Source organism: Cetorhinus maximus, unplaced genomic scaffold, assembly GCF_964194155.1.
Source record: "Cetorhinus maximus unplaced genomic scaffold, sCetMax3.hap1.1 HAP1_SCAFFOLD_1279, whole genome shotgun sequence".
Lineage (NCBI taxonomy): Eukaryota > Metazoa > Chordata > Chondrichthyes > Lamniformes > Cetorhinidae > Cetorhinus > Cetorhinus maximus.
In genome coordinates, this window is record NW_027597221.1 from 65795 (window position 1) to 92500 (window position 26706).

The 26706-nt window shown below is 44.1% G+C and overlaps 1 protein-coding gene across 1 annotated transcript in view; it reads right to left on the reverse strand.

Moving 5' to 3' along the window:
- The window catches only part of atg9b (autophagy related 9B), a 67453-nt gene extending 61586 nt beyond the window's left edge, over nt 1-5867 (reverse strand). The window contains exons 1-2 of the mRNA XM_078536526.1: nt 5718-5867; nt 2276-2321 (exon numbers count right to left, since the gene is read on the reverse strand). Of these exons, the coding sequence (XP_078392652.1) occupies nt 2276-2321; nt 5718-5829 (158 nt within the window). The 5' untranslated portion in view covers nt 5830-5867. The remainder of the gene's footprint in view (nt 1-2275; nt 2322-5717) is intronic.
- Between the last annotated feature and the right edge of the window lie 20839 nt (nt 5868-26706).

Sequence of the window (26706 nt, forward strand, 5' to 3'; positions counted from 1 at the left end):
TGTATTTCTTTCAATTTAGTGCACTGTATTTGTTGCTCCCAATGCGGTGTGCTCTACGTTTGTGTTTCCCCAATGCAGATTGGGTGATCACTTTGTGGAACATGTCAGTTGAGTCTGTAAGCATGTTCCTGATTTCCCAGTCACCTGTATTTTTAATCTTCCATCGTGCACTCACACAAACCTCTCTGTCCTCAGCCTAGCGCAGTGTTCAAACGAAGCTCAATGCAACTTCCGATTAGGTGCTTTGCAGCCTTTCAGACTCAACTTCAGACCGTTATCACTGTCTCCATTTTGTTTCCTCTTACTTTGCAGGTTTCAGTCTTATTCTTGTTATTCTCTAGTTGTTCCTCTTTCAGACAGCAGCTATTCATCACTTTGCCATTCATACCTCCTCTGGACACATCTTGTGTTTCTTGACTTGCCCCTTAAACACTCCCTTTGGCCCTGCTCCACCAAATTTTCAGTCATTCAATCTCTCCTGTCTTGCACCCTATCACAGACCTTTGCTTTTGTTCTTTTTCCATCTTCCCTCATTTCACTTTCTTAAAACATTTCTAACTTTTCCCAGTTCTTGAAAGATAATTGATCTGGAACATTAACTCTGTTTTGCTCTCCATAGATGCTGCCTGACTTGCTGAGTACCTCCAGCATTTTCTGTAGTCTGCGCAATACACAGGCCTCACCCCTCAATCCCCCCGACCATATTGAGAGTGAATAGGTAAACCTTCCCAATGCCTAACACACAGGCCTGGCCCCTGATGACCCCTCCCAGACCCACCACAGGCTGAGAGATCTTTGGGGTTTTGCTCAGAAAGCATAACAGACTTAGAATGAGTGCATATCACCTGCCAAGACATGACTCACTTATGGGTCTTGTGTAAATATTTGTCAAATCTTTTGCAGACAAATCAAATGGATGTGGTGCCAGTCAAACTGTCTGCTTTGTCCTGGATGGTGTTGAGCTTCTTGAGTGTTGTGGGAGCTGCATTCACCCAGGCAAGTGGGGAGTATTCCATCACACTCCTGACTTGTGTAAAAGGAGTACGGTAGCAAAATGATTATGTTACTAACCCTGGCCTAGTGATCCAGAGACATGAGTTCAAATCCCACAATGACTTCTGAAGATTTTAAATTCAGTTAACTAAGCAAAAAGATCTGAAATCTGAGAGCTGGTATTGGCAGTGGTGGCGATGAAACTACCAGGTTGTTGCAAAAAACCCATCTGATTCACTAAGGTCCGCCAGGGAAGAAAATCTACCAATCTTACCCAGTTTGGCTTATATCGGACTCCTGGAAAACAGCGATGCAGTCAGCTCTTAGCTGTCTTCTGAAATGGTTTTAGGAATTAAGGACGTGCAATAATACTGGCCTTGCCAGCAATGCCCAGACCCTGAGAATGAATTTAAAAAAATAAGTGCAGCAGCTTGGGAGAAACATGTGACTTTGGGCCAAAGTTCTCCACATCCCCTCCTGTCTGGTTCTGTTACCTGACCGATAGAGGTTAATGGATGTGATCAATCAACAACTCCACTATCATTATAACAGGATGATAGAAGAGGAACAAAATAGACCTTGGTCTTTATCTTCTTGTGAAACTAATCCAAAACAAATCGATGAAACAACAAAGTGGGTGGAATCACGCTGGATTCTGACTGCCCTTTCAACTCTGTGAACCGAGCTGAATTCCAACCCAGACTGGCAGTCCCAGCCTCCTGTTTGTGACAGGTCAGATAGGCCAGACAACTCTGATAAGCACAGCCTCAGTAGGCAAAAGGACAAGTGTGGCAGCAATCCCATGTTCGGTGCTTCCAAATCCAGAGTTGGCATTAACCCTGAGATGAGACTAGAGTGACGTACTGAGGCGGTGCTACTTAAGACAGCTTAACCAGTCTTTCACCTTGCTGTTAATTGTGTAATCTTGCTGTGCACAAAATGGCTGCCATGCAAGTTACTGCAGTTCAAACCAATTGTACATGAATTACTGATGTTTGAGAAGAGGTCTGGTGCCCAAAACCATGGGGTTTAACCTTTTATCCAAATATGTTGATGGAGTTTGACAAGGGAGTTGGAAGGAGCTCATATGATGCATGAACCTGTTGGATGTTTGTGTGCTGAAAATGCTATGTCTGACCAATAATAAAACACCAGCATCACTGCCCCCTCCTTCCACGTGCTTAGCTCCTTCCCAGAGCGATCACTGCATTCCCTACAGGACAGCGCTCATTTCACAATCACAATGAGAAGTAGAAGACAATGCACTTTGTTCAAAAAGGATATTCTTGTGAAGAAATTATCTAAGTTCTTAATATGGTGCCACGAATCTGTAAAAGAACAAAAACGAAATTAGCCAGTCCTGCATTCAACTGGCGCTGCACATAACCTCCATAACATCACCTGTGTCTGCTCCTACTTCAGCTCATCTGCTATTGAAACCCTCACCCATGCCTTTGTTACCTCTAGACTTGACTATTCCAGTGCTCTCCTGACTGGCCTTAAAGCTTCTACTCTCAACAAACATGAGCTAATTCAAAACTTTACTGCCTGTGTCTTAGTTTGCACCAAGCCTCACTCACCCAGCACTTTTGTGCTCACTGAGCTATACCGGATCAGGGATTGGCAACAATACAATTTTAAAATTCTCATCCTTGTTTTCAAATCTCCCCATGGCCTCACCCCACCCTATCTCAGTGATTTCCTCCAGCCCCTACATCCCTCTGAGATATCTTTGGTGCAGCCGGCAGAGTAGTGGGACTTGACAATGCACGTACTCCTCCCTTTCCGGTCGTAACAATGGAATACTTTTAAGGTGGAGGTAGATAGATTCTTGTTAGGCAAGGAAATCAAAAGGTTACCAGAGGTAGATGGGAAAGTGGAATTTGAAACACAAGCAGATCAGTCATGATCTTATTGAATGGCAGAGCAGGCTCAAGGGGCCTTTTTTTATTCATTCACGGGATGTGGGCTTCACTGGCTGGGCCAGCATTTATTGCCCATCCCTAGTTGCCCTTGAGAAGGTGGTGGTGAGCTGCCTTCTTGAACCGCTGCAGTCCATGTGGTGTAAGTACACCCACAGTGCTGTTAGGAAGGGAGTTCCTGGATTTTGACCCAGCAACAGCGAAGGAACGGCGATATATTTCCAAGTCAGGATGGTGAGTGATGCTGAATGGCCTACTTCTGCTCCTATTTCATATGTTTGTATGTTCATACATTCATACATTAAAACATTTATTTGGCATTTTGGGGTGAAGGACATCATTATTAAGATCAGCACTCCCAAGACATAAGAACATAAGAAATAGAAACAGAATAGGCCTATCAGCCCATCAAGCTTCCGTTCAATAAGATCATGGCTGATCTTCTGCCTCAACTTCACCCATGTCATAAGGCTCACAACCTCCTTAAGGTCAATTAGGGATGGGCAATAAATGCTGACCTTGCCAGCAACACCCACATCCCATGAATGAATAGGAAAAAATTAAGCAAGTTGAGAGGGGGAATCTAGGAAATTATAGACTAATTAGTGTAACATCTGTTGTCGGGAAATGAGTAGTCAAAATTAAGGACTGGGTGAGGGAACACTTTGGAAATTTTCAGCTAATCAGAGAGAGCCAGCATGGATTTGTAAAACGTAGACCATTCCTAATGAGCCTGATTGAATTCTTTGAAGAGGTGACTAAAGTAGTGCACAGGAAGGATACATTGGCCTTGGAGGGCCTCCTATGGTTAAGCTATGAGGAGAAATTATACAAACTAGGGTGGTATTCCCTGGAATTTAGAAGGTTAAGGGGTGATTTGATTGAAATTTTTGAGATATTAAAGGGAACAGATGGAGGTAAATAGAACCATAAAAAAGTTACAGCACAGAAGGCGGCCATTCGGCCCATCTTGTCCATGCCAGCCAGAGGACACCCAGGTGCCCTTTCTAATCCCACCTTCCTGCACCCGGCCCATAGCCCTGCAGCTTACAGCACTTAAGGTGCAGATCCAGGTACTTTTTAAAAGAGTTTAGAGTTTCTGTCTCTACCACCAACTTGGGCAGCGAGTTCCAGACACCCACTACCCTCTGTGTAAAAAAGTTCTTCCTCATGTCCCCCCTACACCTTCTGCCACTTATCTTGAATCTATGTCCCCTGGTTCTAGAATTCTCCACCAAGGGAAACAATTTTATCCTGTCCACTCTATCTATTCCCCTCATAATTTTGTACACCTCAATCAAATCACCTCTCAGCCTTCTTTGTTCTAAGGAAAATAACCTCAACCTATCCAATCGCTCCTCGTAGCTACACTTTTCTAACCCTGGGAACATTCTTGTAAACCTCCTCTGCACTCTCTCCAGAGCTATTACGTCCTTCCTGTAATGTGGTGACCAGAACTGCACACAATACTCCAGTTGTGGCCTCACCAGTGTTTTATACAATTCCAACATTATATCCTTACTTTTATATTCTTTACCTCTGCCAATGAAGGAGAGCATTCCATGTGCCTTCTTTACAACCTTGTCTACTTGAACTGCTGCCTTCAGAGACCTGTGTATTCCCATTTATTGTGTAATCCCTGTAACTGTTTGACCTCCCTAAATGTATGACCTCACACTTCTCTATGTTAAAATCCATCTGCCACTTTACCGCCCACTCCACCAACCCATCTATATCGTTTTGGAGATTATGGCTATCCTCTACACTATCCACTGCTCGGCCAATCTTTGTGTCATCTGCAAATATCCCAATCGTGCCCCCCAGGTTCACGTCCAAATCATTAATATATAACACAAACAGCAAGGGTCCCAACACCGAACCCTGTGGAACACCACTTTAGACAACTTTCAATTCGCAAGGGCATCCATTGACCATTACCCTTTGTTTCCTGTTACAAAGCCAACCTTTTATCCAGTTTGCCATATTACCCTGAATCCCATGGGCTTTTACTTTCTTGACCAATCAGCCATGTGGGACCTTGTCAAATGCCTTGCTAAAATCCATGTACACAACATCCACTGCACTACCTTCATCAACCCTTCTTGTCACTTCCTCAAAGAATTCAATCAAATTTGTGAAGCAAGACCTTCCTTTAACAAATCCATGCTGACCATCCCTGACTAGTCCATGCCTTTCCACATGACATAGAATAGAAACTACTTCCATTAGTTGGGTGTCTAGTTCTAGTTCTAGGGGGCATAGGTCTGGCTACAATTTTAGACTTTCACCAGTGAAATTAGGAAATAGTTCCACACACAAAAGGTGGGTAAGTTTGAAAATATTTTGCCAAACAACAATTGAGGCTGGATCGTCGTAAATTTTAAATCTGAGATTGGTAGATTTTTGTTATCCAAAAGTATTAAGGGAAAGGGGGCAAAGGCAATATGGAGTTAGGTCGCAGATCAGCCATGATCTGATTGAATGGTGGAACAGGCTCAAGGGCTGAATGGCCTCCTCCTGTTCCCATGCACACAGACACACAAATAGACAAGATGACACTCTGACACACGGATTATACACACAACAGACAGAGAGAGACTCACAAACACAGACATGTGTGTGTGTTTCATATAGGAAATAAAATGATCTGTCAAATGCTTAAGTGCAAAGCAGCAGATGGTTTAAGTAGCTGAAGCGCTATTAACAGGAGGCAATAGGAGCCATAGTGACCAAATTAATGACACTAATTAGCAGGGAGAGGGTGAGTCAGGTAGAAATGGAAGTCTGAATTACGCTCTGTACCTTTCAGTCCTTCTGGAACATGTACCAACAGGTCTTCACCTGGTGGGGAATCCTCCTCGTAATCGTCCGCCCCCAGCCGCTGGTACTCCTGGTAAGTTTCAAACCTTGCCATTTTATATCATATTCCTCGAATCTGGCCTGTGTGGATAACTGAAATAACAGGAACAAGATTAGAATGTGTTATACATGGGATAGTGGTGAAGCGCTCAGTTGATGCACCATTAAGTTGGCCTGTTCAGTCCCATGAAGACCAAAAACAGAGACAAAAAACTGGTAACTATAGGCCAGTTGGAACATTAATACAAGGCGCTAGTTAGATCACACCTAGAATACTGTGAACAGTTTTGGTCTCCTTATCTAAGCAAAGATATACTAGCATTGGAGGCAGTCCAGTGAAGGTTCACCAGGTTGATCATGGGGATGGATGGATTTTCATATGAGCCTGTACGCATTGGAGTTTAGAAGAATGAGAGGCGACCTTATTGAAACATATAGGGGGTTTGAAGGGGTAAATGCTGAGAGGTTGTTTCCCCTTGTGGGGGAGTCTAGGACCAGAAGGCAGACTCAATGGGCCAAATGGCCTACCACATCAATGGTCTAATCTGTCATTGGGAAAATGTCAGTGTTTATTATAAAGGATGTAATAGCAGAGCATTTAGAATTACATAATCTAATCAAGCAGAGTCAGCATGGCTTCATGAAGGGGAAATCATGCCTGAAAAATTTATCAGAATCCTTTGAGGAGGTAACAAGCAGAATAGATAAAGGGGAACCAGTAGATATAATATATTTGGATTTCCAAAAGGTGTTTGATAAGTTACTGCACGTAAGGCTACTTAATAAGATAAGAGCCTATGGTGTTGGGTTAGTATATTAGCATGGATAGATGATTGGCCAACTAAAGAAGACAGAGAGTTGGGATAAGGGGGGCATTTTCAGGATGACAACATGTAACTAGTGGAGTGCCACAGGGATCAATGCTGGGGCCTCAATTATTCACAATATATATTAATGACTTGGATGAGGGAAGTGAATGTACTATTGCCAAATTTGGGGATGATACAAAAATTGGTGGGAAGGCAAGTGGTGAGGATGACACAAAGAGTCTACAGAGGGATATAGACAGGTTAAGTGTGTAGACAAAAAAGTGGCAGATGGAATATAATGTGGGAAAAATGTGAGGTTATGCACTTGGGCAGGAAGAATAGAGGAGCTGAATATTATTTAAATGGAGAAAGACTGCAGAAAGCTGCAGCACAGACAGATTTGGGAGTCCTTGTGCATGAATCCCAAAAAAGCTAACATACAAGTTGCAGGTAATAGGGAAGGCAAATGGAATGTTGGCCTTTATTTCAATGGGAATGGTGTTTAAAAATAGGAAAGTCTTGCTAAAGCTATACAAGGCACTAGTTAGACTACACCTAGAATACTGTGAACAGTTTTGGTCCCCTTATCTAAGGGAAGATATTGGAGGCAGTCCAGAGAAGGTTCACTAGATTGATTCCAGGTATGGAGAGATTTTCTCATGAGGAGAGGTTGAGTAGTCTGTACTCATTGGAGTTTAGAAGAATGAGAGGCGACCTTCTTGAAAGGTATGATTCTTAAGGGACTTGACAGGGTAGATGCTGAGAGGTTGTTTCCCCTTGTGGGAGAGTCTAGGACCGCAGGGGGCTGTAGAAACTGGGACGTTAAATATATTCAAGGTGGAGATAAACAGATTTTTAATCAGTAAGGGAATCAAGGGTCATGGGGAAAGGTTGGAAAGTGGAGTTGAGGATTATCAGATCAGCCATGATCTCATTGAATGGCAAAGCAGACTCGATAGGCCGAATGGCCTATTTCTGTTCCTACGTCTTATGGTCATATGACCATGGCAGAAACTCGCGATCCTGAGGAGTCGTCATCCTCGAATTGAGGAGTAGCTGACGACAACTTCTCATTCTAATGCATTAACAGTACTGCATGATCGACCCGCATATCTTTGGATACGTGGGGTGGAATGGCCCACGAGGTTTCGGGATCCAGAGTGCAGGATTTCCTTCCTTTTCTTTCCTTCTTTGTTGCAATTCCGGCACAACATTCGGGTGCGCATATCAGGAGTACAAAAAAGTGTTTTCTCAACAATTCTTACACCAAATGTTACAACTTGCCTGCAACTGTGTGACGAGAAAGGAGGTGGCTGGGTGGAACTAGAGACAGTGAAAGTGGCCCTCCAAAGAATCAATGGAAATGGATGGTACTGGGTGCAAGCGATAGTTCAAGTACACTCAAAGGGGAAAAATAGGTCAAACAAATCATAGAGCTCTCTGGATAATGCAGGAGATAGAGATTAAGAAGAAGTGTGCTATGACAGATGTCAGGTGGATAACACAAATGAGAATCAGGCTGAATATAGAAGGTTCAGAGTGGAAGTGATAAAGGAAATAAGGGAAGACACTGGTGGGTAATGTATAAGGAATCCACAAGTCTTCTATAGGCATATAAATAGCAAAAGGGCGGTGACAGGAGGAGTAGGGCCTATTAGGGGCCAAAAAGGACATTTACACATGGAGGCAGGGGGCATGGCTGAGGTATTAAATGAATACTTTGCATCTGACTTTACCAAGGAAGATGCTACTCAGGCCACAGTGAAAGGTGGTAATTAATACACTAGAAGGATTTGAAATTGATAAGGCCATGGTATTGGACAGGCTGTCTGTCCTTAAAGTTGATAAAGCACCAAGACTGGATGAGATGCATCCGAGGGAAGTGACAGTGAAAATTGCAGAGGCACTGGCCATAATTTGTCAGTCTTCCTTAGATTTGGGGGTGCTGCTATAGAACAGGAGAATTACAAAGGGCATAAAGATAAGCCCAGCAACTACAGGCCAGTCAGGTTCACTTTGGTGCTGGGGAAACTTTTAGGAACGACAATCAGGACGAAATTAACAGTCGCATGGACAAATGCAGGTTAATTAGGTAAATCCAGCATGAGTTAAGGGCAAATCGTATTTAACTAACTTGCCTGCGTTTTTTTGTGCGAGGTAGCAGAGAGGGTTGATGAGGTTTATCCTGTTGATGTGTTGTACATGGACTTCCAAAAGGCATTTGATAAAGTGTCACATCAAAGGTTATTGTGAGAAATTAAAGCTCATGGTGTAAGGAGTAACATATTGGCATGGATAGAAGATTGGTTAGCTAACAGGAAACAGAGTTGGCATAAATGGATCATTTTCTGGTTGGCAGGATGTGACGAGTGGTGTGCCACAGGGATCAGTGCTGGGGCCCCAACTTTTTACAATTTGTATAAATGACTTGGATAAAGGGACTGAAGGTATGTTTACAAAATTTGCTGATGGCACAAAGATAGCCAGGATAGTAAGATATGAAGAGGACATGAGGTGGCTGCAAAGGGATATTGATAAGTTAAGTGCATGGGCAAAGAACTAGCAAATGAAGTATAATGTGGGGAAAATGTGAAATTGTCCATTTTGACAGGAAGAATAAAAAAAGCACATTATTCAAATGGTGAGAGATTGCAGAGCTCTGAGATGGAGAGAGATTGGGGTGTCCTAGTGAATGAATTGCAAAAGGTTGGTATGCAGGTATAGCAAGTAATTAGGAAAGCTAATAGAATGTTATTGTTTATTGCAAGGGGAATTGAATACAAAAATAGGGAGGTTATGCTTCAGTTATACAGGGCATTGGTGAGACCACATCTGGAGTACTGTGTACACATTGGTCTCCTTATTTAAAGATGTATGTAAATGTTTTGGAAGCAGTTCAGAGAAGGTTTACTAGACTAATACCAGGAATGGGCGGGTTGTCTTATGAGGAAAGGTTGGAAAGGCTAGGCTTGTATCCACTGGAGTTAAGAGTAAGAGGTGACTTGATTGAAACATATAAGATTCTGAGGGGTCTTGACAGGGTGGATGTCGAGAGGACGTTTCCTCTTGTGGGAAAATCTAGAAAATAAGGGGTCGTCCACTTAAGACAAAGATAAGGAGAGTGTTTTTCTCTGAGAGGGTTGAGAGTCTTTGGAACTCTTTTTCTCAGAAGGTTGTGGAAGCAGTCTTTGAATATTTTTAAGGCAGAGCTAGATAGATTCTTTATAAGCAAGGGGGTGAAAGGTTATCAGGGGTAGGCAGAAATGTGGGGCTGAGGTTACAATCAGATCAGCCATTATCTAATTGAATGGTGGAGCAGGCTCGAGGGGCCAAATGGCCTATTCCTGCTCCTAACTTGCATTTTTATTTTTTCGTAATAGGGCAAAGAGTACAAATGCAAGGTAGTTATGTTAAACTTGTGTAAAACACTGGTTCGACCTCAGCTGGAAGGTTGCGTCCAGTTCTGGGTGCCACACTTTAGGAAAGATTAGAAGGCATTGGAATGAGGGCAGAAAAGATTCACGAGAATAGTTCCAGGGATGAGGAACTTCAGTTATGAAGATGGATTGGAGATGATGTTCTTTTTGGAGAAGAAAAGGTTGAGAGGAGATTTGATAGAGGTGTACAAAATCATGAAGGGTAGATAGAGATACTATTCTCATTGGTGGAAGGATTGAGAACGAGAGGTCACAGGTTTAAGGTAATTGACAAACGAAGCAAAGGCGACATGGGGAAAAACATTCATGCAGCGAGTGGTTAGGGTTTAGAATAAACTGAGAGGGTGGTGGAGGCGGGGTCAATTCACACTTTCAAAAAGGCAATTAGATCATTTTGGATAAGGGAAAACTTGTAGTTCTACAGAGAAAAAGGCAGGGCAGTAGCACTAGGTAAATGCTCCTTCAGGAGGGCCATCACAGACATGATGAATTGCACGGCCTCCTTCTGTGCTGTAACCATTCCATGATTCTACAAGTCATTCAATGATTCTAGGAGGATCAGAGAAGGGCATTTACTAGTTTGTTAAAAGGGCTGTAGAGTCTGCATGCAAACACAGGAAAAGCTTAGGAAGTGAGGAAACAGAGAATTGGGTCATTTTTAGGTTGCGACATGAAATCATGACACAGGGGAGGCAGTGGCGTAGTGGTATTGTCACTGGGCTGGTAATCCAGAGACCCAGCTAATGCTCTGGGGACCCGGGTTTGAATCCCACCACGGCAGATGGTGAAATCTGAATTAAATAAACATCTGGAATTTAAAAAATCTAATGATGACCATGAAACCATTGCCGATTGTCATAACAACCCATCTGGTTCACTAATGTCCTTTAGGGAAGGAAATCTGCCGTCCTTACCCGGTCTGGCCTACACGTGACTCCAGACCCACAGCAATGTGGTTAACTCTTAAATGCCCTCTGAACAAGGGCAAGAAATGCTGGCCTAGCCAGCGATGCCCATATCCCATGAATGGAAAAAAAATCATTGATCTTTGTGTTCCTGGGTGTTAATTAGCAGTCTGTGGAGATTGTAACATTTACCGTACAGGATGTTCCAATGCTTGTTCCATTGGTTCTTGCCTGTAACAGAGTGGGACCCTCTGGGAGTGTTTTTATAGGCCACCAGATCAGTTCAAGGGTCAGTTTGAGACAGTCCGCCAGTCAACAAGGGTCACAACAACAAAAAGGGACAGAAATAGATCCTAGTTAAGATAAAGAGCGAGCTGTGGGGAGCAGACTTGTAAGAGGGTCGCTGGGGCAAAGGTACGCCTTTGGAGCAGTGGTGTTCTGCTTGGCATGGTCATAGATCTGAAAGTATGCTTGCAAGCTAGTGTTTGGGTGTACTTAGGAATCCAGGGAGAAGGAATCTCGGAAGGCGAGATTGAAACCCTGGGAGGTGGGTCATTGTTAAAGTTGTCCAAGTGGGAGTAAATTTTGGAAAAAATTCCAAGGAAGGATATTCGAAGGTGAAGCTGGGAATCCCTCATCAGACAGAGTTTCAACAAGATTGTTCAACTTGGTGTTTACTGACTGGATAGACTCTTGGGAAATCCATGGACTCTGTCTTGATTGCATTGGTCATTTACTCTGCAGTGTGGTGTGTCCGAGCATAGTTCGGCTGTTAATTCAAACGCACCTTATACTTACCCTGAATATTAGTGTATAAGATACATATTGTAAATTGTTTTATCTTTCTGAACTTTTATAGTAAAGTTTGTTTTCGTTTGTTCAAAACCCATGGAATCTTGTGGCTTTATTCCAAAAGCAGGTGTCTTGAATCTCAACCTTTAACAAAACATTATTGGTCCCTAACCAGACCTCCCTCCACCTCCCAAGGCCTGGCCAAGGAACAACAGTTGGCAGACTAACTAGTGGAGTGCCACAGTGCTGGGTCTCAACTATTTACAATCTACACTGATAACTTGACAATACCAAGATAGGTAGGAAAGAAAGTTGTGAGGAGGATACAAAGAGTCTGCAAAGTGATAGAGATAGGTTAAGTTAATGGGCAAAAATTTGGCAGATGCAGTATAATGAGTCAAAATGTGAGGTTGTCCAATTTGGCAGGAAGAATAGAAAAACAGAATATAATTTAAATGGAGAGAAACTGCAAAATGCTACATTGCAAGGGTTTTGGGTGTCCTTGTACATGAATCACAAAAAGTCAGCATACAGGTACAGCAAGTGATTAGGAAAGAAATGGAATGTTGGCCTTTATTGCCAGGGGAGAGAGTATATAAGTCAGGAAGTCTTGCTACAAATGTAGATGGCATTAATGAGACCTCATCTGGAGTACAGTGTACAGTTTTGGTCTCCTTGTGGAGGAATCTAGAACTAGGTGGCACAGTTTAAAAGTAAGGGATTTCTCATTTAAGACGGAGATGAAAAATTTCTTCTGAGGATTGTTAGCTTTTGGAATTCTCTTCCCCAGGAAGAAATGGAGGTTGGGTCATTGAATATATTCAAGGCTGAGTTAGATTTTTGATTGACAAGAAGTCCAGGGTTACTGGCGGGAGGGTTGGGGGGTGGGGGAGCGGGTGGCAGGCAGGAAAGTGGAGTTGAGGTCACAATCAGATCAGCCATGATCTTATTGAATGATAGAGCAGGCTAAAAACAATTGATCTGGTCATTATCATATTGTTGCTTATGGGATCTTGTCGTGTACAAATTGGCTGCCATGTTTCCTATGTTACAACAGTGACTGCACTTCAAATGTACTGCACTGGCTATGAAACATTGCGAATTCCTGTGGTTGTGAAAGGTGAAAAGAAAACGCAAGTCTTTTGTTTCCAGCCTCTTTCCCCTCTCAGCTCCTTCAATGGGCCTTGGCCTCCAATAGTTCTGTGCCCCTCTGTCCTGTACAGTTGAGTTCTATTTTGGCATGATGGTGGACGAAGGTGATACTTTCGCACCTGTTTGTTAGTCTGTCTGTCAACAATACATCTCAAAATTAATGGATGACTTTCAACAAAATTTGGTGCACAGAGGGGATGTGGTCCAAGGAAAAACTGATTAGCTCTTTGGCGAAGATGCACATCCGGATCCTGGAATTTTTTAATGGATCTGTTAACATTGGGAGATAGGGCAAATTTACTTTTTTTTTTAAAAAAAAGAACGCTGTTGATTGTTTTATAATCTTGTGGATTGTCTCAGCTGCTGCAGTGCAATTTGTTACAGCTGGCAAAATGTGAGCAGAGTTTTCAGAGCAGGTTGCTGGATGTGGATTGACCTGAAGCCTCCTCAGTGACATGGAAGCACTTCTTTTTTCAGCCTTGTTGTTACCAGAAATGGAAAAGCCTCAAGGAAGAGCTGTGTAATTGTAATAACGTCGAGTGGGACTAGGTAGAATGCTCTTTCAGAAAGCCAGTATAGACTTGATGGGCTGAATGGCCTCCTCCTGCACTGTCAAGATACTATGAGTTAACACAGCGTGGCAGAGGTCTGCGCTCTACTGAGTGCCCGCTTCACTCATTAGCTATGACTCCCCATGTCGGCCTTAGTTTGACCCCAACCCTCCTATATCTCAGGGCTATTTCCTAAAGGGTAAAAAGATAATGAGAAACTCTTGGTAGTTCAGCATAAACAATGATTGCTGCTGGAATATTTGATGTCACAGCCCCATTTCAGATCTTCAAGTCCAAAGAGGAGGAACAATTTCAAGTGTTTCAGTCAAATGCTGACACTGGAATCCCTCTGAACATTTCTCAGAGATCTGCTATGTACAGCTCAAGGTATCAACATCAAGTGGGATAAACAAGCATGCGAGGGGGCAGGGACTGAATGACAGGCTCAGCAGAGCAGCAGATAAGTTTCTTCATGACGAAGGCTGTCCAAGGAATGTTCACTGTGAATTTCAAAACATACACTGAAACCAAATACCCCAGTCACTGGGTCATTGAGCTACTAATGACTCCTGCTCGTTTCCTAGCCGATTCCATCCAGCTCCCTGGTATGTCCTGTTCGTGATCTTGATGTCATATTTGGCCCTGAGATGAGCTCCACGTCACCTATCCGAGTTATCAGTTAGACGGCCTATTTCCTCCTCTAATCCCACTTCGACCCTGCCTCAGCTCATCAGCTGCTGAAACCCTCAGCCTTGCCTTTGTTACCCCCAGACCCAGCTTTCCCTGTGCTCCCGGCTGGTCTCCCGCATTCTACCCTCAAACTTTAGCTCACCCAAAACTCTGCTGTCTTTGTTCTAACTCACATCATGTCCCATTCACACATCACGCCTGTGCTCACTCAGCTGCATTGAATAATGTCTTGACTTTAAAATTCTCATACTTGTTTTCAAATCACTCCACAGCCTCATCCCTATCTGTGTAACTTCCTCCAGCCCCACCATCCTCCCCATCTCTGTAACCTCGTGCAGCCCCTCCATCCTCCCTATCTCTTTAGCCTCCTCAGTCCCACAATCCTCTTAAAATGTCCATAAGACCATAAGACATAGGAGCAGAAATTAGGCCAATCGGCCCATTGAGTCTGCTCCGCCATTCAATCATGGCTGATAAGTTTCTCAACCCCATTCTCCCGCCTTCTCCCCATAACCTTTGATCCCCTTACCAATCAAGAACCTATCTATCTCGGTCTTAAATACACTCAATGACCTGGCCTCCACAGCCTTCTGTGGCAATGAATTCCATAGATTCACCACTCTCTGGCTAAAGAAGTTTCTTCTCATCTCTGTATGTCTGTGCTCATCTAACTCTGACCTACTGAGCATCCCTGATTTTTATCACTCCATGGTGACTACGTCTTCAGCTGCCTGGGCCCTAAGCCCTGGAATTTGTTCCCCAATCTCTCGGCCTCTCCTTCCCCATTTAAGACACTCCACAAAACCTACCATTTTCACAAAGCTCTTGGCCACCTGCGTTAATATCTTATGTGACTCAGTGTTACATATTACTTTAGAATACTCCTGTGAAGTGTTGTGGGGTACTTTAATGACATTAAAGGCTACATATAGATGCACAGAATTGCTGCATCTGCCACGATTCAGTGAGTACCGCCCTTGCCTCTAAGCCACAAAGCTGTGGCATCAAGTCCCATCATAGACATGACTACATTAATTAAACTGATTACACCAGTGCGGTGCTGAGGGAGCGCCGCGCTGGGCTGGTCCCGAGGGAACATTGCACTGTCGAAGGGTCGGTACGGAGGGAGTGCTGAGCTGTTCGGAGAGGGAATGAGGGCGAGGTGGGGGGTGGGGCAGTGCCGAGGAAGTGTGCCCTGACAGAGGTGCTTCATTTTGAGTTTGATGCTAAACTGTGACCTCGACATTCTGACTGGATGGATGGAAAATCTCCCATGGCTCTATTCAAAGAAGAGCATTATCCTGCCATCCTCAACCTGTCAATTAACACCTTCAAAAAGAATTAACTGCAACTCTAATTTACCCTTTTCCTATTTCTACTTAGTTCTGTTGAAGGGTCATGAGGACTCGAGACGTCAACTTTGCTCTTCTCCGTCGATGCTGCCAGACCTGCTGAGTTTTTCCAGGTATTTCTGTTTTTATTTTGGATTTCCAAAATCCGCAGTTTTTTGTTTTTAACTCTAATTTACTGTTGTGGGATCTTGCTAGGCAAATTGGTTGCTTTTTTTCCTCCTACACAAGAGCAACTGCATTTTAAAAGTAATGAATTGATTGGGGAAGACCTTTGGGATGTCATGAGAACCTTGCTGCTTAGGATTGTTACCTCAGAGTTGTCAGTAACTCTTCAACTCTGATAAACAGCCACAGAATACAAGGCTACATCTATAGAATTTACAGCACACAAACAGGGCTATTCAGCCCAAACACATAAGGGAGAAGGGAATAGAATTGACAGAGCAAGATGAAAAGGGGCAGGACAAGGCTTGTGTGGAGCATATATACATAATAAAAACAGAAAATGCGGGAACTATTCAGCAGGTCAGGCAGCATCTGTGGAGAGAGAAAGAGAGCTAATGTTTCAGGTCAAGGACCTTTCTTCCGAACACATTCTGTTTCGCTATCGAAAGAGTTGAGTTTTTCCCAGCATTTTCTGTTTTTATTAGAGATTTCAGCAGCTGCAGTATTTTGCTTTTGTTCTGGTTTGATTTGTGTTGTGAATACTCTGCAATCCTATGTAAATGGTCCGTGCCAGTGTCGACACTTCTCCTACCACTCAGCATATCTAGACGAGGGTGCCCCAGCAGTCACTGCACAAGAGAAAGCCCTCTATTATCATTATAATCCTCACAAAGTATCAAAGGGAAACTAAAAAAGGGATTAAATAAATGAGATCAAAGACAGACAAGTTTCCTGTGCGATGTAGGAAATCAGAGACACTTCCAGTGTCCACAGCGACCACGTGTGCAGGAAGTGTCTCCAGCTGCAGCTACTCGAAATCCATGTTTCAGAGCTGGAGCTGCACCTGGACCCACTGTGGAGCATCCACAAAGATCAAGTCTTCGTGGATAGCACGTATAGCGAGCTGGTCACACAGCAGGTAAAGAGTACACAGGCAGAAAGGGAATGGGTGACCACCAGACAGAGTAAAAGCACTAGACAGGTAGTGCAGGAGTCCCCTGGGTCCATCTCCCTCTCCAACAGATTTTCCGTTTTGGATACTGCTGGGGGAGATGGTTTCTCAGGGGAATGCAGCAAGAGCCAAGTCCCTGCACCATAAGTGGCTGAACTCCACAGAGGGGGTGGGAGAGCAATAGTGATAGGTGATTCTATTGTAAGGGAAACAGATAGACGTTCCTACGGCTGCAGATGTGACACCAGGATGGTATGTTGCCTCCCTGGTGCCGGGGTCAAGAATGTCACTAAGTGGGTGCAGGACATTCTGAAGGGGGAGGGTGAACAGCCAGAGGTTGTGGTCCATATCTGTACCAACGACATAGGTAAAAAGAGGGATGAGGTCCTTAAAGCAGAATATAGGGAGCTAGGAAATAAATTAAAAAGCAGGACCTCAAAGGTAGTAATCTCAGGATTACTCAGTGCAAAGTGCCATGCAAGATCAGGAATAGGAGAACAGACCAAATGAATGTGTGGCTGGAAAAATGGTGGAAGGATGGAGGGATTTAGATTCCTGAGGCATTGGGGCTGATTTTGGGGAAGATGGGACTTGTACAAGCTGGACAGATTGCACTCCAGCAATATCCTCGCAGGGGTGTTCACTTGAACTGTGGGGGAGGGTTTAAACTGGATTGGCAGGGGGATGGGAACCTGAGCAGGGAAACACAAGAGAGGGAAACAAAGATAAGAACGAAAGACAGAAAAGCAGAAAGCAAAAGTGGAAGGCAAAGGAAACAAGAACTAGCAGCAAATAGGACCGTAGTACAAAAAGATGTGTAAAAATGTTAAAAAGTCTAAAGGCACTGTATCTGAATGCATGGAGCATTCGCAATAAGGTAGACAAATTAACAGCGCAAATAGATGTAAACAGGTACAATGTGATTGCGATTATGGAGACATGGCTGCAGGGTGACCAAGGCTGGGAACTGAATATTTAAGGGTACTCGATATTTAGGATGGACAGGCAAAAAGGAAAAGGAGGTGGGGTGGCGCTGTTAGTTAAAGATGAAGTCAGTGCGATAGTGAGAGAGGATATTGGCTCAGGAAATCTAGATGTAGAATCAGTCTGGATGGAGCTAAGAAACAACAAAGGGCGGAAAACATTAGTGGGAGTTGTCTATATGCCTCCAAACAGTGGTGATAAGGTAGCAGACTGCATTGAACAGCAAATTAGAGATGCATGTAACAAGGATGCTGCAGTAACCATGGGTGACTTTAATCCACATATAGACTGAGCAAACCAAATTAGCAATAATACTGTGGCGAATGAATTCCTGGAGTGTGTACAGTGGTTTTTTAGACCAATATGTCGAGGAACCAACTAGGGAACAGGCTATCCTAGATTTGGTATTGTGCAACGAGAAGGGCTTAATTAATAATCTTGTTGTGCAGGGATCTTTAGGGGACAGTCACCATAACATGATAGAATTCTTGATTGGGATGGAAAGTGAAGTAGTCCAAACTGAAACTAGGGTCCTAAATCTTAACAAAGAAAACTACGAAGGTATGAGGCATGAGTTGGCTAAGATAGATTGGGGAACGTCATTAAAAGGTGGATAGGCAATGGCTAATATTTAAGGAACGAATGTATGCATTGCAACAGTTATACATTCCTTTCTGGTGCAAAAACACAACAGGAAAAGCGGCCCAACCATGGGTAACAAGAGAAATTAAGGATAGTATTAGATCCAAAGAGGAGTCACATAAATTGCTAGAAAAAGTAGCAAACCTGAGGATTGGGAGCAGTTTAGAATTCAGCAAAGGAGGACTAAGGGATTGATTAAGAGGAAAAATAGAGTATGAGACTTGCAAGGAACATAAAAGCGGACTGTAAAAGCTTCTATAAGTATATAAAAAGAAAACGATTTGTGAAGACAAACGTAGGTCCCGTACAGTCTGAAACAGGAGAATTTATAATAGAGAACAAGGATATGGCAGAGCAATTAAACAACTATTTTTGTTCTGTCTTAACAGAGGAAGACACAAATAACTTCCCAGAAATACTAGGGAACCAAGAGTCTAGTGAGGAGGAGGAATTGAAGGAAATTAGTATTACTAAAACAATAGTGGTGGAGAAATTAATGGGACTGAAAGCCGATTAATCCCTAGGGCCCGATAATCTATATCCCAGCGTAGTAAAGGAAATGGCCATTGAAATAGTGGATTCGTTGGTTGTCATCTTGCAAAATTCTGTAGATTCTGGAACAGTCCCAGCAGATTAGAGGGTGGCAAATGTAACCCCACTATTTAAAAGAGGAGGGAGGGAGAAACAGTGAACCGCAGACTGGTTAGCCTAACATCAGTGGTAGGGAAAATGCTAGAGTCTGTTATAAAGGATGTCATAACAGGATACTTAGAAAATATCAATGGGATTAGACAAAGTCAACATGGATTTATGAAGGGAAATCACGTTTGACAAACCTCCTGGAGTTTTTTTGAGGACGTAACTAGCAGAATAGATAAGGGAGAACCAGGGCATCACGGAGACATGGCTGCAAGGGGATCAGGACTGGGAGCTGAATATCCAAGGATATACATTCTATCGAAAAGAAGGCAGGTTGGCAGAGGGGGTGGGGTTGCTTTGTTAGTAAGAAATGAAATTAAATCGATAGCAAGAAATGATGTAGAGTCAGATGATGTAGAATCTGTGTGGGTAGAGTTGAGGAACCGCAAAGGTAAAAAAACCATAATGGGAGTTATGTACAGGCCTCCGAACAGTTGTCAGGATGTGGGGCACAAGATACACCAGGAGGTAGAAAAGGTGTGTAAGAAAGGCAAGGTTACAGTGATCATGGGGATTTCAATATGCAGGTAGACTGGGAAAATCAGGTTGGTAATGGATCCCAAGAAAAGGAATTTGTGGAATGTCTACGAGATGGCTTTTTGGAGCAGCTTGTGGTGGAGCCCACTAGGGAACAGGCAATTCTAGAATTAGTGATGAGTAATGAGGCAGATTTGATAAGGGAGCTTAAGGTGAAGGAACCCTTGGGAGGAAGTGACCATAATATGATAGAATTTACCCTGCAATTTGAGGGGAAAAAGCTGGAATCAGATGTAACGGTATTACAGTTGAATAAAGGCAACTACAGAGGCATGAGGGAGGAGCTGGCCAGAATTGACTGGGAGATGAGCCTAGCAGGAAAGACAGTGGAACAGCAATGGCAGGAGTCTCTGGGAGTAATTTGGGAGACACAGCAAAAATTCATCCCTAGGAAGAAGAAGCATACTAAAGGGAGGATGAGGCAACCATGGCTGACAAGGGAAGTCAGGGACAGCATAAAAGCTAAATAGAACCATAGAACACTACAGCACAGAAAAACAGGCCATTCGGCCCTTCTAGTCGGTGCTGAAATATTATTCCGCTAGTCCTGCACCTCTCGTGTTTATCTCTCCTAATCTAAGTGGAAAGAGCCTACTCGTATTTACTCTGTCTATACCCATCATAATTTTGTAAACTTCTATCAAATCTCCCCTCATTCTTCTACGCTCCAAGGAATAAAGTCCAAACCTGTTTAATCTTTCCCTGTAACTCAACTCCTTAAGACCCGGCAACATCCTAGTAAATCTTCTCTGCACTCTTCCAATCTTACTGATATCCTTCCTATAGTTAGGCGACCAGAACTGCACACAATACTCCAAAGTTGGCCTCACCAATGTCTTATACAACCTCACCATAACATTCCAACTCCTATACTCAATACTATGACTCATGAAGGCCAGTATGCCAAAAGCTTTCTTTACAACCTTGTCTACCTGTGACGCCACTTTCAGGGAATTATGTATCGGAACTCCCAGATCCCTTTGTTCCTCCGCACTCCTCAGTGCCCTACCATTTACTGTGTATGTCCTACCTTGGTTTGTCCTTCCAAAATGCAACACCTCACACTTTTCCACATTAAATTCCATCTGCCATTTTTTGGCCCATTTTTCCAGTTGGTCCAGATCCCTCTGCAAGCTTTGAAAGCCTTCCTCGCTGTCCACAACGCCTCCAATCTTAGTGTCACCAGCAAACTTGCTGATCCAATTCACCACATTATCATCCAGATCATTGATATAGACAACAAACAACAATGGTCCCAGCACAGATCCCTGAGGCACACCACTAGTCACAGACCTCCAGTCTGAGAAGCAATCATCCACTACCACTCTCTGTCTTCTCTCACACAGCCAATTTCGAATCCAGTTTACAACCTCTCCATGGATACCAAGTGTCTGAACCTTTTAAACTAACCTCCCATATGGGACCTTGTCAAAGGCCTTACTAAAGTCCATGTAGACAACATCCACAGCCTTTCCTTCATCTATTTTCTTGGTAACCTCCTCGAAAAACTCTACAAGGTTCATTAAACACGACCTACCACGCACAAAGCCATGCTGACTATCCTTAATCAGCCCTTGGCTGTCCAAATAATTGTATATCCAATCTCTCAGAACACCTTCCAATAATTTACCTACTACTGACGTCAGGCTCACTGGCCTGTAATTACCTGGTTTACTTTTGGAGCCTTTTTTAAACAACGGAACAACATGAGCTACCCTCCAATCCTCTGGCACCTCACCCGTAGCTAAGGACATTTTAAATATTTCTGCCAGGGCCCATCAATTTCTACATTAGTCTCCCTCAAGGTCCGAGAAAATATCATGTCAGGCCCGGGGGATTTATCTACTTTTATTCGCTGTAAGGCAGCAAGCACCTCCTCCTCTTTAATCTCTTTATGTTCCATGACACTACTGCTTGTTTCCCTTCCTTCCTTATACACTATGCCAGTTTCCTGAGTAAATACTGATGCAAAAAAAAACTGTTTAAGATCTCCCCCATCTCGTGAGGCTCTACACATAGACGACCACTCTGATCTTCAAGGGGACCAATTGTGTCCCTTACTATCCTTTTACTCTTAATATACATGTAGAAACCCTTCAGGGTTTCGCATACAATGCGGCGAAGAGCAGTGGGAAACCAGGGGATTGGGAAGCCTATAAAGACCAACAGAGGATAACTAAAAAAGAAATAAGGAGGGAGAAGATTAAATATGAGGGTAAACTAGCCAGTAATATAAAAGAAGATTGCAAGAGTTTTTTTAGATATATAAAGGGTAAGAGAGAGGCAAAAGTGGACATTGGGCCGCTGGAAAATGACGCTGGAGAAGTAGTAGTGGGGAACAAAGAAATGGCGGAGGAACTGAATAGGTACTTTGCGTCAGTCTTCACAGTGGAAGACACGAGTGACATCCCCAAAATTCAAGAGAGTCGGGGGGCAGAGGTGAGTATGGTGGCCATTACCAAAGAGAAGGTGCTAGGAAAACTGAAAGGTCTGAAGGTGGATAAATTACCTGGACCAGATGGATTACACCCCAGAGTTCTGAAGGAGATAGCTGAAGAGATAGTGGAGGCGTTAGTGGTGATCTTTCAGGAATCACTGGAGTCAGGGAGGGTCCCAGAGGGCTGGAAAATCGCTAATGTAACCCCCCTGTTTAAGAAGGAGTGAGGCAAAAGACGGGAAATTACAGGCCGATTAGCTTGACCTCGGTCGTTGGTAAGATTTTAGAGTCTATTATTAAGGATGAGATTTCAGAATACTTGGAAGTGCATGGTAAAATAGGGCAAAGTCAGCATGGTTTCATCAAGGGGAGGTCATGCCTGACAAATCTGTTAGAATTCTTTGAGGAGGTAACAAGTAGGTTAGACAAAGGACAGCCAATGGATGTTATCTACTTGGACTTCTAGAAGGCCTTTAACAAGGTGCCGCACAGGAGGCTGCTCAGTGAGATAAGAGCCCATGGTGTTAGAGGCAAGGTACAAGCATGGATAGAAGATTGGCTGTCTGGCAGGAGGCAGAGAGTGGGGATAAGGGGGTCCTTCTCAGGATGGTGGCCGGTGACTAGTGGAGTTCCGCAGGGGTCAGTGTTGGGACCACAACTTTTCACTTTATACATTAATGATCTAGATGAAGGAACTGAGGGCATCCTGGCTAAGTTTGCAGATGATACAAAGATAGGTGGAGGGACAGGTAGTATTGAGGAGGTGGGGAGGCTGCAGAAGGATTTGGACAGGTTAGGAGAATGGGCAAAGAATTGGCAGATGGAATACAACGTGGGGAAGTGTGAGGTCATGCACTTTGGTAGGAAAAATAGAGGCATAGACTATTTTCAAAATGGGGAGAGAATTCAGAAATCTGGAGGCAAAGGGACTTGGGAATCCTAGTCCAGGATTCTCTTAAGGTTAACTTGCAGGTTGATTCGGTAGTTAGGAAGGCAAATGCAATGTTGGCATTTATTTCAAGAGGACTAGAATATAAAAGCAGGGATGTGCTGCTGAGGCTTTATAAGGCTCTGGTCAGACCACATTTAGAATATTGTGAGCAAATTTGGGCCTCGTATCTCAGGAAGGATGTGCTGGCCCTGGAGAGGGTCCAGAGGAGATTCACGAGAATGATCGCAGGAATGAAAGGCTTAACATATGAGGAACGTTTGAGGACTCTGGGTCTATACTCAATGGAGTTTAGAAGGATGAGGGGGGATCTGATTGAAACTTACAGAATACTGAAAGGCCTGGATAGAGTGGACGTGAGGAAGATGTTTCCACTAGTAGGAGAGACTAGGGCCCGAGGGCATAGCCTCAGAGTAAAGGGAAGACCTTTTAGAACAGAGATGAGGAGAAACTTCTTTAGCCAGAGAGTGGTGAATCTATGGAATTCATTGCCACAGAAGGCTGTGGAGGCCAGGTCATTGAATGTATTTAAGACCGAGATAGATAGGTTCTTGATTGGTAAGGGGATCAAGGGTTACGGGGAGAAGGCGGGAGAATGGGGTTGAGAAACTTATCAGCCATGATTGAATGGCAGAGCAGACTCGATGGGCCGATTGGCCTAATTTCTGCTCCTATATCTTCTGGTCTTATGATGTGGCGTATTTGGGTTTTCAGAAAGCTTTTGATAAAGTCCCACACAAGAGGTTAGTGTGTAAAGCTCATGGGATGGGGGAAATACATTGGCATGGATTTAGAATTGGTTAGCAGACAGGAAACAGTAGGAACAAATGGGTCCTTCTAGGAGTGCCAGGCAGTGACTTGGGATTGGTGCTTGGGTCCCAGCTATTCACAATATATATCAGTTATTTGCATGAGGGACCCAAATGTAATATTTCCAAATTTGCTGACAACACGAAACTTTGTGGGAATGTGAGCGATGAGGAGGGTGTACAGAGGCTTCAAGGCAATTTAGACAGGTTGAGTGAGTGGGCAAATACATGGCAGATGCAGTTTAATGTGGGTAAGGGTGAAGTTATCCACTTTGGTAGGAAAAACAGAATGGCAGAGTATTATTTAAATGGTGATTGATTGGGAAATGTTGATGTCCAAAGGGACCTGGATGTCCTTGTACACCAATCACTGAAAGCAAGCATGCAGGTGCAGCAAGCAGTTAAGGAGGAAAATGGTATCCCCTTTATTGTGAGAGGAGTTGAGTACAGGAGCAAGGATGTCTTATTGCAGCTGTACAGGGCTGTGAGGCCACACTGGAGCACTACGTGCAGTTTTGGTCCCCTTACCTAAGAAAGGATATACTTGCGATAGAGGGAGTGCAGCAAAGATTCACCAGACTGATTCCTGGGATGGCAGGATTGTCGTTGGAGGAGAGATTGGGCCGACTAGGCCTGAATTCACTGGAGTTTAGAAGAGTGAGAGGAGATCTCATTGAAACATAAAATTCTGATGGATGGACAGACTGGATGCAGGGGTGGTGTTTCCTCTGGCTGGCGGTGGGGTTCTAGAACTAGAGGTCAGAATCTCAGGATACGGGGTAGACCATTCAGGACGGAGATGAGGAGAAACTGCTTCACTCAGAGGGTGGTGAATCTGTGGAATTCTCTACTACAGAAGCTGTAGAGGCCAAGTCACTGAATATATTTAAGAAGGAAATAAGATTTCTGGACTCAAAATATAAAGGGGTTTGAGGAGAGAGAGGGAGTACAGCATTGAGATAGAGGATCAGTCATGATCATATTGAATGGCACTGCAGGCTTGGAGGGCCAAAGGACCTACTCCTGCTCCTATTTTCTATGTTTCTATTAGGATACTGCTCAGGTGACGGAGAAACACTGACCTGGACTGGTGGGGGTGAAAGGTCTGTGTTCTGATTTGTTGCAATTCTGCTGATAGCTTGGAGAGAGCGCCCTGGGCTGAATTCGCGTTTAAATCAAAAGGCCCCAGGAGGAGTCCATTTAGCAGGAGTTTGTAAACCCACAGAGTGTCCATGTTCGGATAGAAGAAGCCCATTCACTGTGGGGGAGTTATCTCTACAACACTGGCTTGGCCTGAGATTCCTGCTCTCCTGTTTCAACTACTTATAAAACATATCAGTCTCATTCAGGCAGGTTGCAGGCCTACTTATTAACAACATGAGTCACTCTCTGGCCAGCCTACCCTAGCTGCCCCAACACTGACCTCTTGTAGAGCACAGAGCCAGGAGTATATTAACCCTTTACTCTCTAAACTTGCCTGTGTGCAGTAAAGAACAAGGAATATATTTACCCCTGATATTTCTGTCCCTGTGTACAGAACAGAATAAGGAGTATATTACGTCATTTACTTTTGGTGACACTACATTTTTGAACAGATCATTGAAAAAAAGTCTCTGACATTGAATGATTTTTGCCCCACAGATTATTACAGGTGATGGAGGCCATTTGGCCTAGTTCACCTATCCTGTCACGGGAACCTGTGATACCCAATCACTCTGTGCAACAGCTGCCTCTCGAGGGAATCCCCTCACTGTGCCTCAATTAACAGAAACATACAGCAAGTAACAAGTTTTGTAGAGCCTGAACTATAAAAGTGCTATTGAACTGCAGTGTTGGAAACGCGGAACATTGCAGAACTCAGTAACGAGGGAGTGGGGAGTGCAAGCGAGACAGCTCCCAGTCAATGATCTCATCTAGCTCGGACTCTTACACACCATGATCGCAGTGACTGTTTCACCCAAACTCTCAAACCTCACACTCCATCTTGAAGTGACAGCAGAGCCCTGTGCCAGGTGAGGCAGTCATGTCTCAGACCGTCACCAATACTGACATCAAACCAACTCTCAAATCCATGTGGAGCACCTTAACAAAGGGCTGTTACCCCTTTTAAATAACGGATTGGGGACCAGGGTGGTTAGCCCCACTCCAATCCGCCTCTCCGTCTCACCTTCACATTGCGCCACCCAAAAACTCCACCGCGAAATATCTGAACTTAAGATACAAACTGGTAACTTCAGACAGGCATCAGCAGCATAAAGGCAAAATGTGAATGAGCAGATATCGCTGGGATACAGCTGGTACTTGCTGTCCCCCAGCTTAAGGCTTGAGTGCCCATTTTCCAGGTGTGAGCCTTGACAACTATGTGACTGTGGTTGGCATCACCCAACATCTATACACACACACACAGACAAAGCTTTCAGCACATGTTCCTCATAGCCAGCAGGGCCCCTGGATTTTGTCCCTTCCTCCCTCCCTAGCTCAGGGGGGCCACCAAGGGCAGTGGCAGTCACACCCAGGCCGGGGCCAGCTGACTCAGCAGAGACCTGGGTTGGCTTATGTCTCCTTGAGCTCAGCTGTCTGACTGGCACATGTACCTTGTGTGCAGAGCGGGGGGGTAGGGGGTTGAGTCTTCAGAGAGTAAACATCCCCTCTGGAGGGCGAGTAGAGCAGCCAAGGTCGGCCTCTTTGTTTCCAACATGTCCTTGCAGAAAGTACTGGATTGCATTACAGCCCTCATGACACACACTGTGTGCACCGGCTGCTTCTCTCTCTTAATAACACTGTCTATCCGGGGACATCCCAACCGTTTCACTACAGCATTACCAAAAGCACATGGGCTCTTTCTTCTTACCTGGAGTCATTCTTGGGAGTAGACAGGGACATCTCGCAGCCAAACCACCCCCCACACCCCCACCCAACACCCCCACCCGCCTTTCCCTTGCTCGCAGGATCTAAGCTCTGGTTTTTTTTACTAAAAACAATTCAGCGTTTCTCCCGCCCCACCCCCCCCCCCGGTTAAACCATCCCCCTAAGCGGAGCAGCCCAGGGGAAGCAGCTGTCCTGGCCCTTC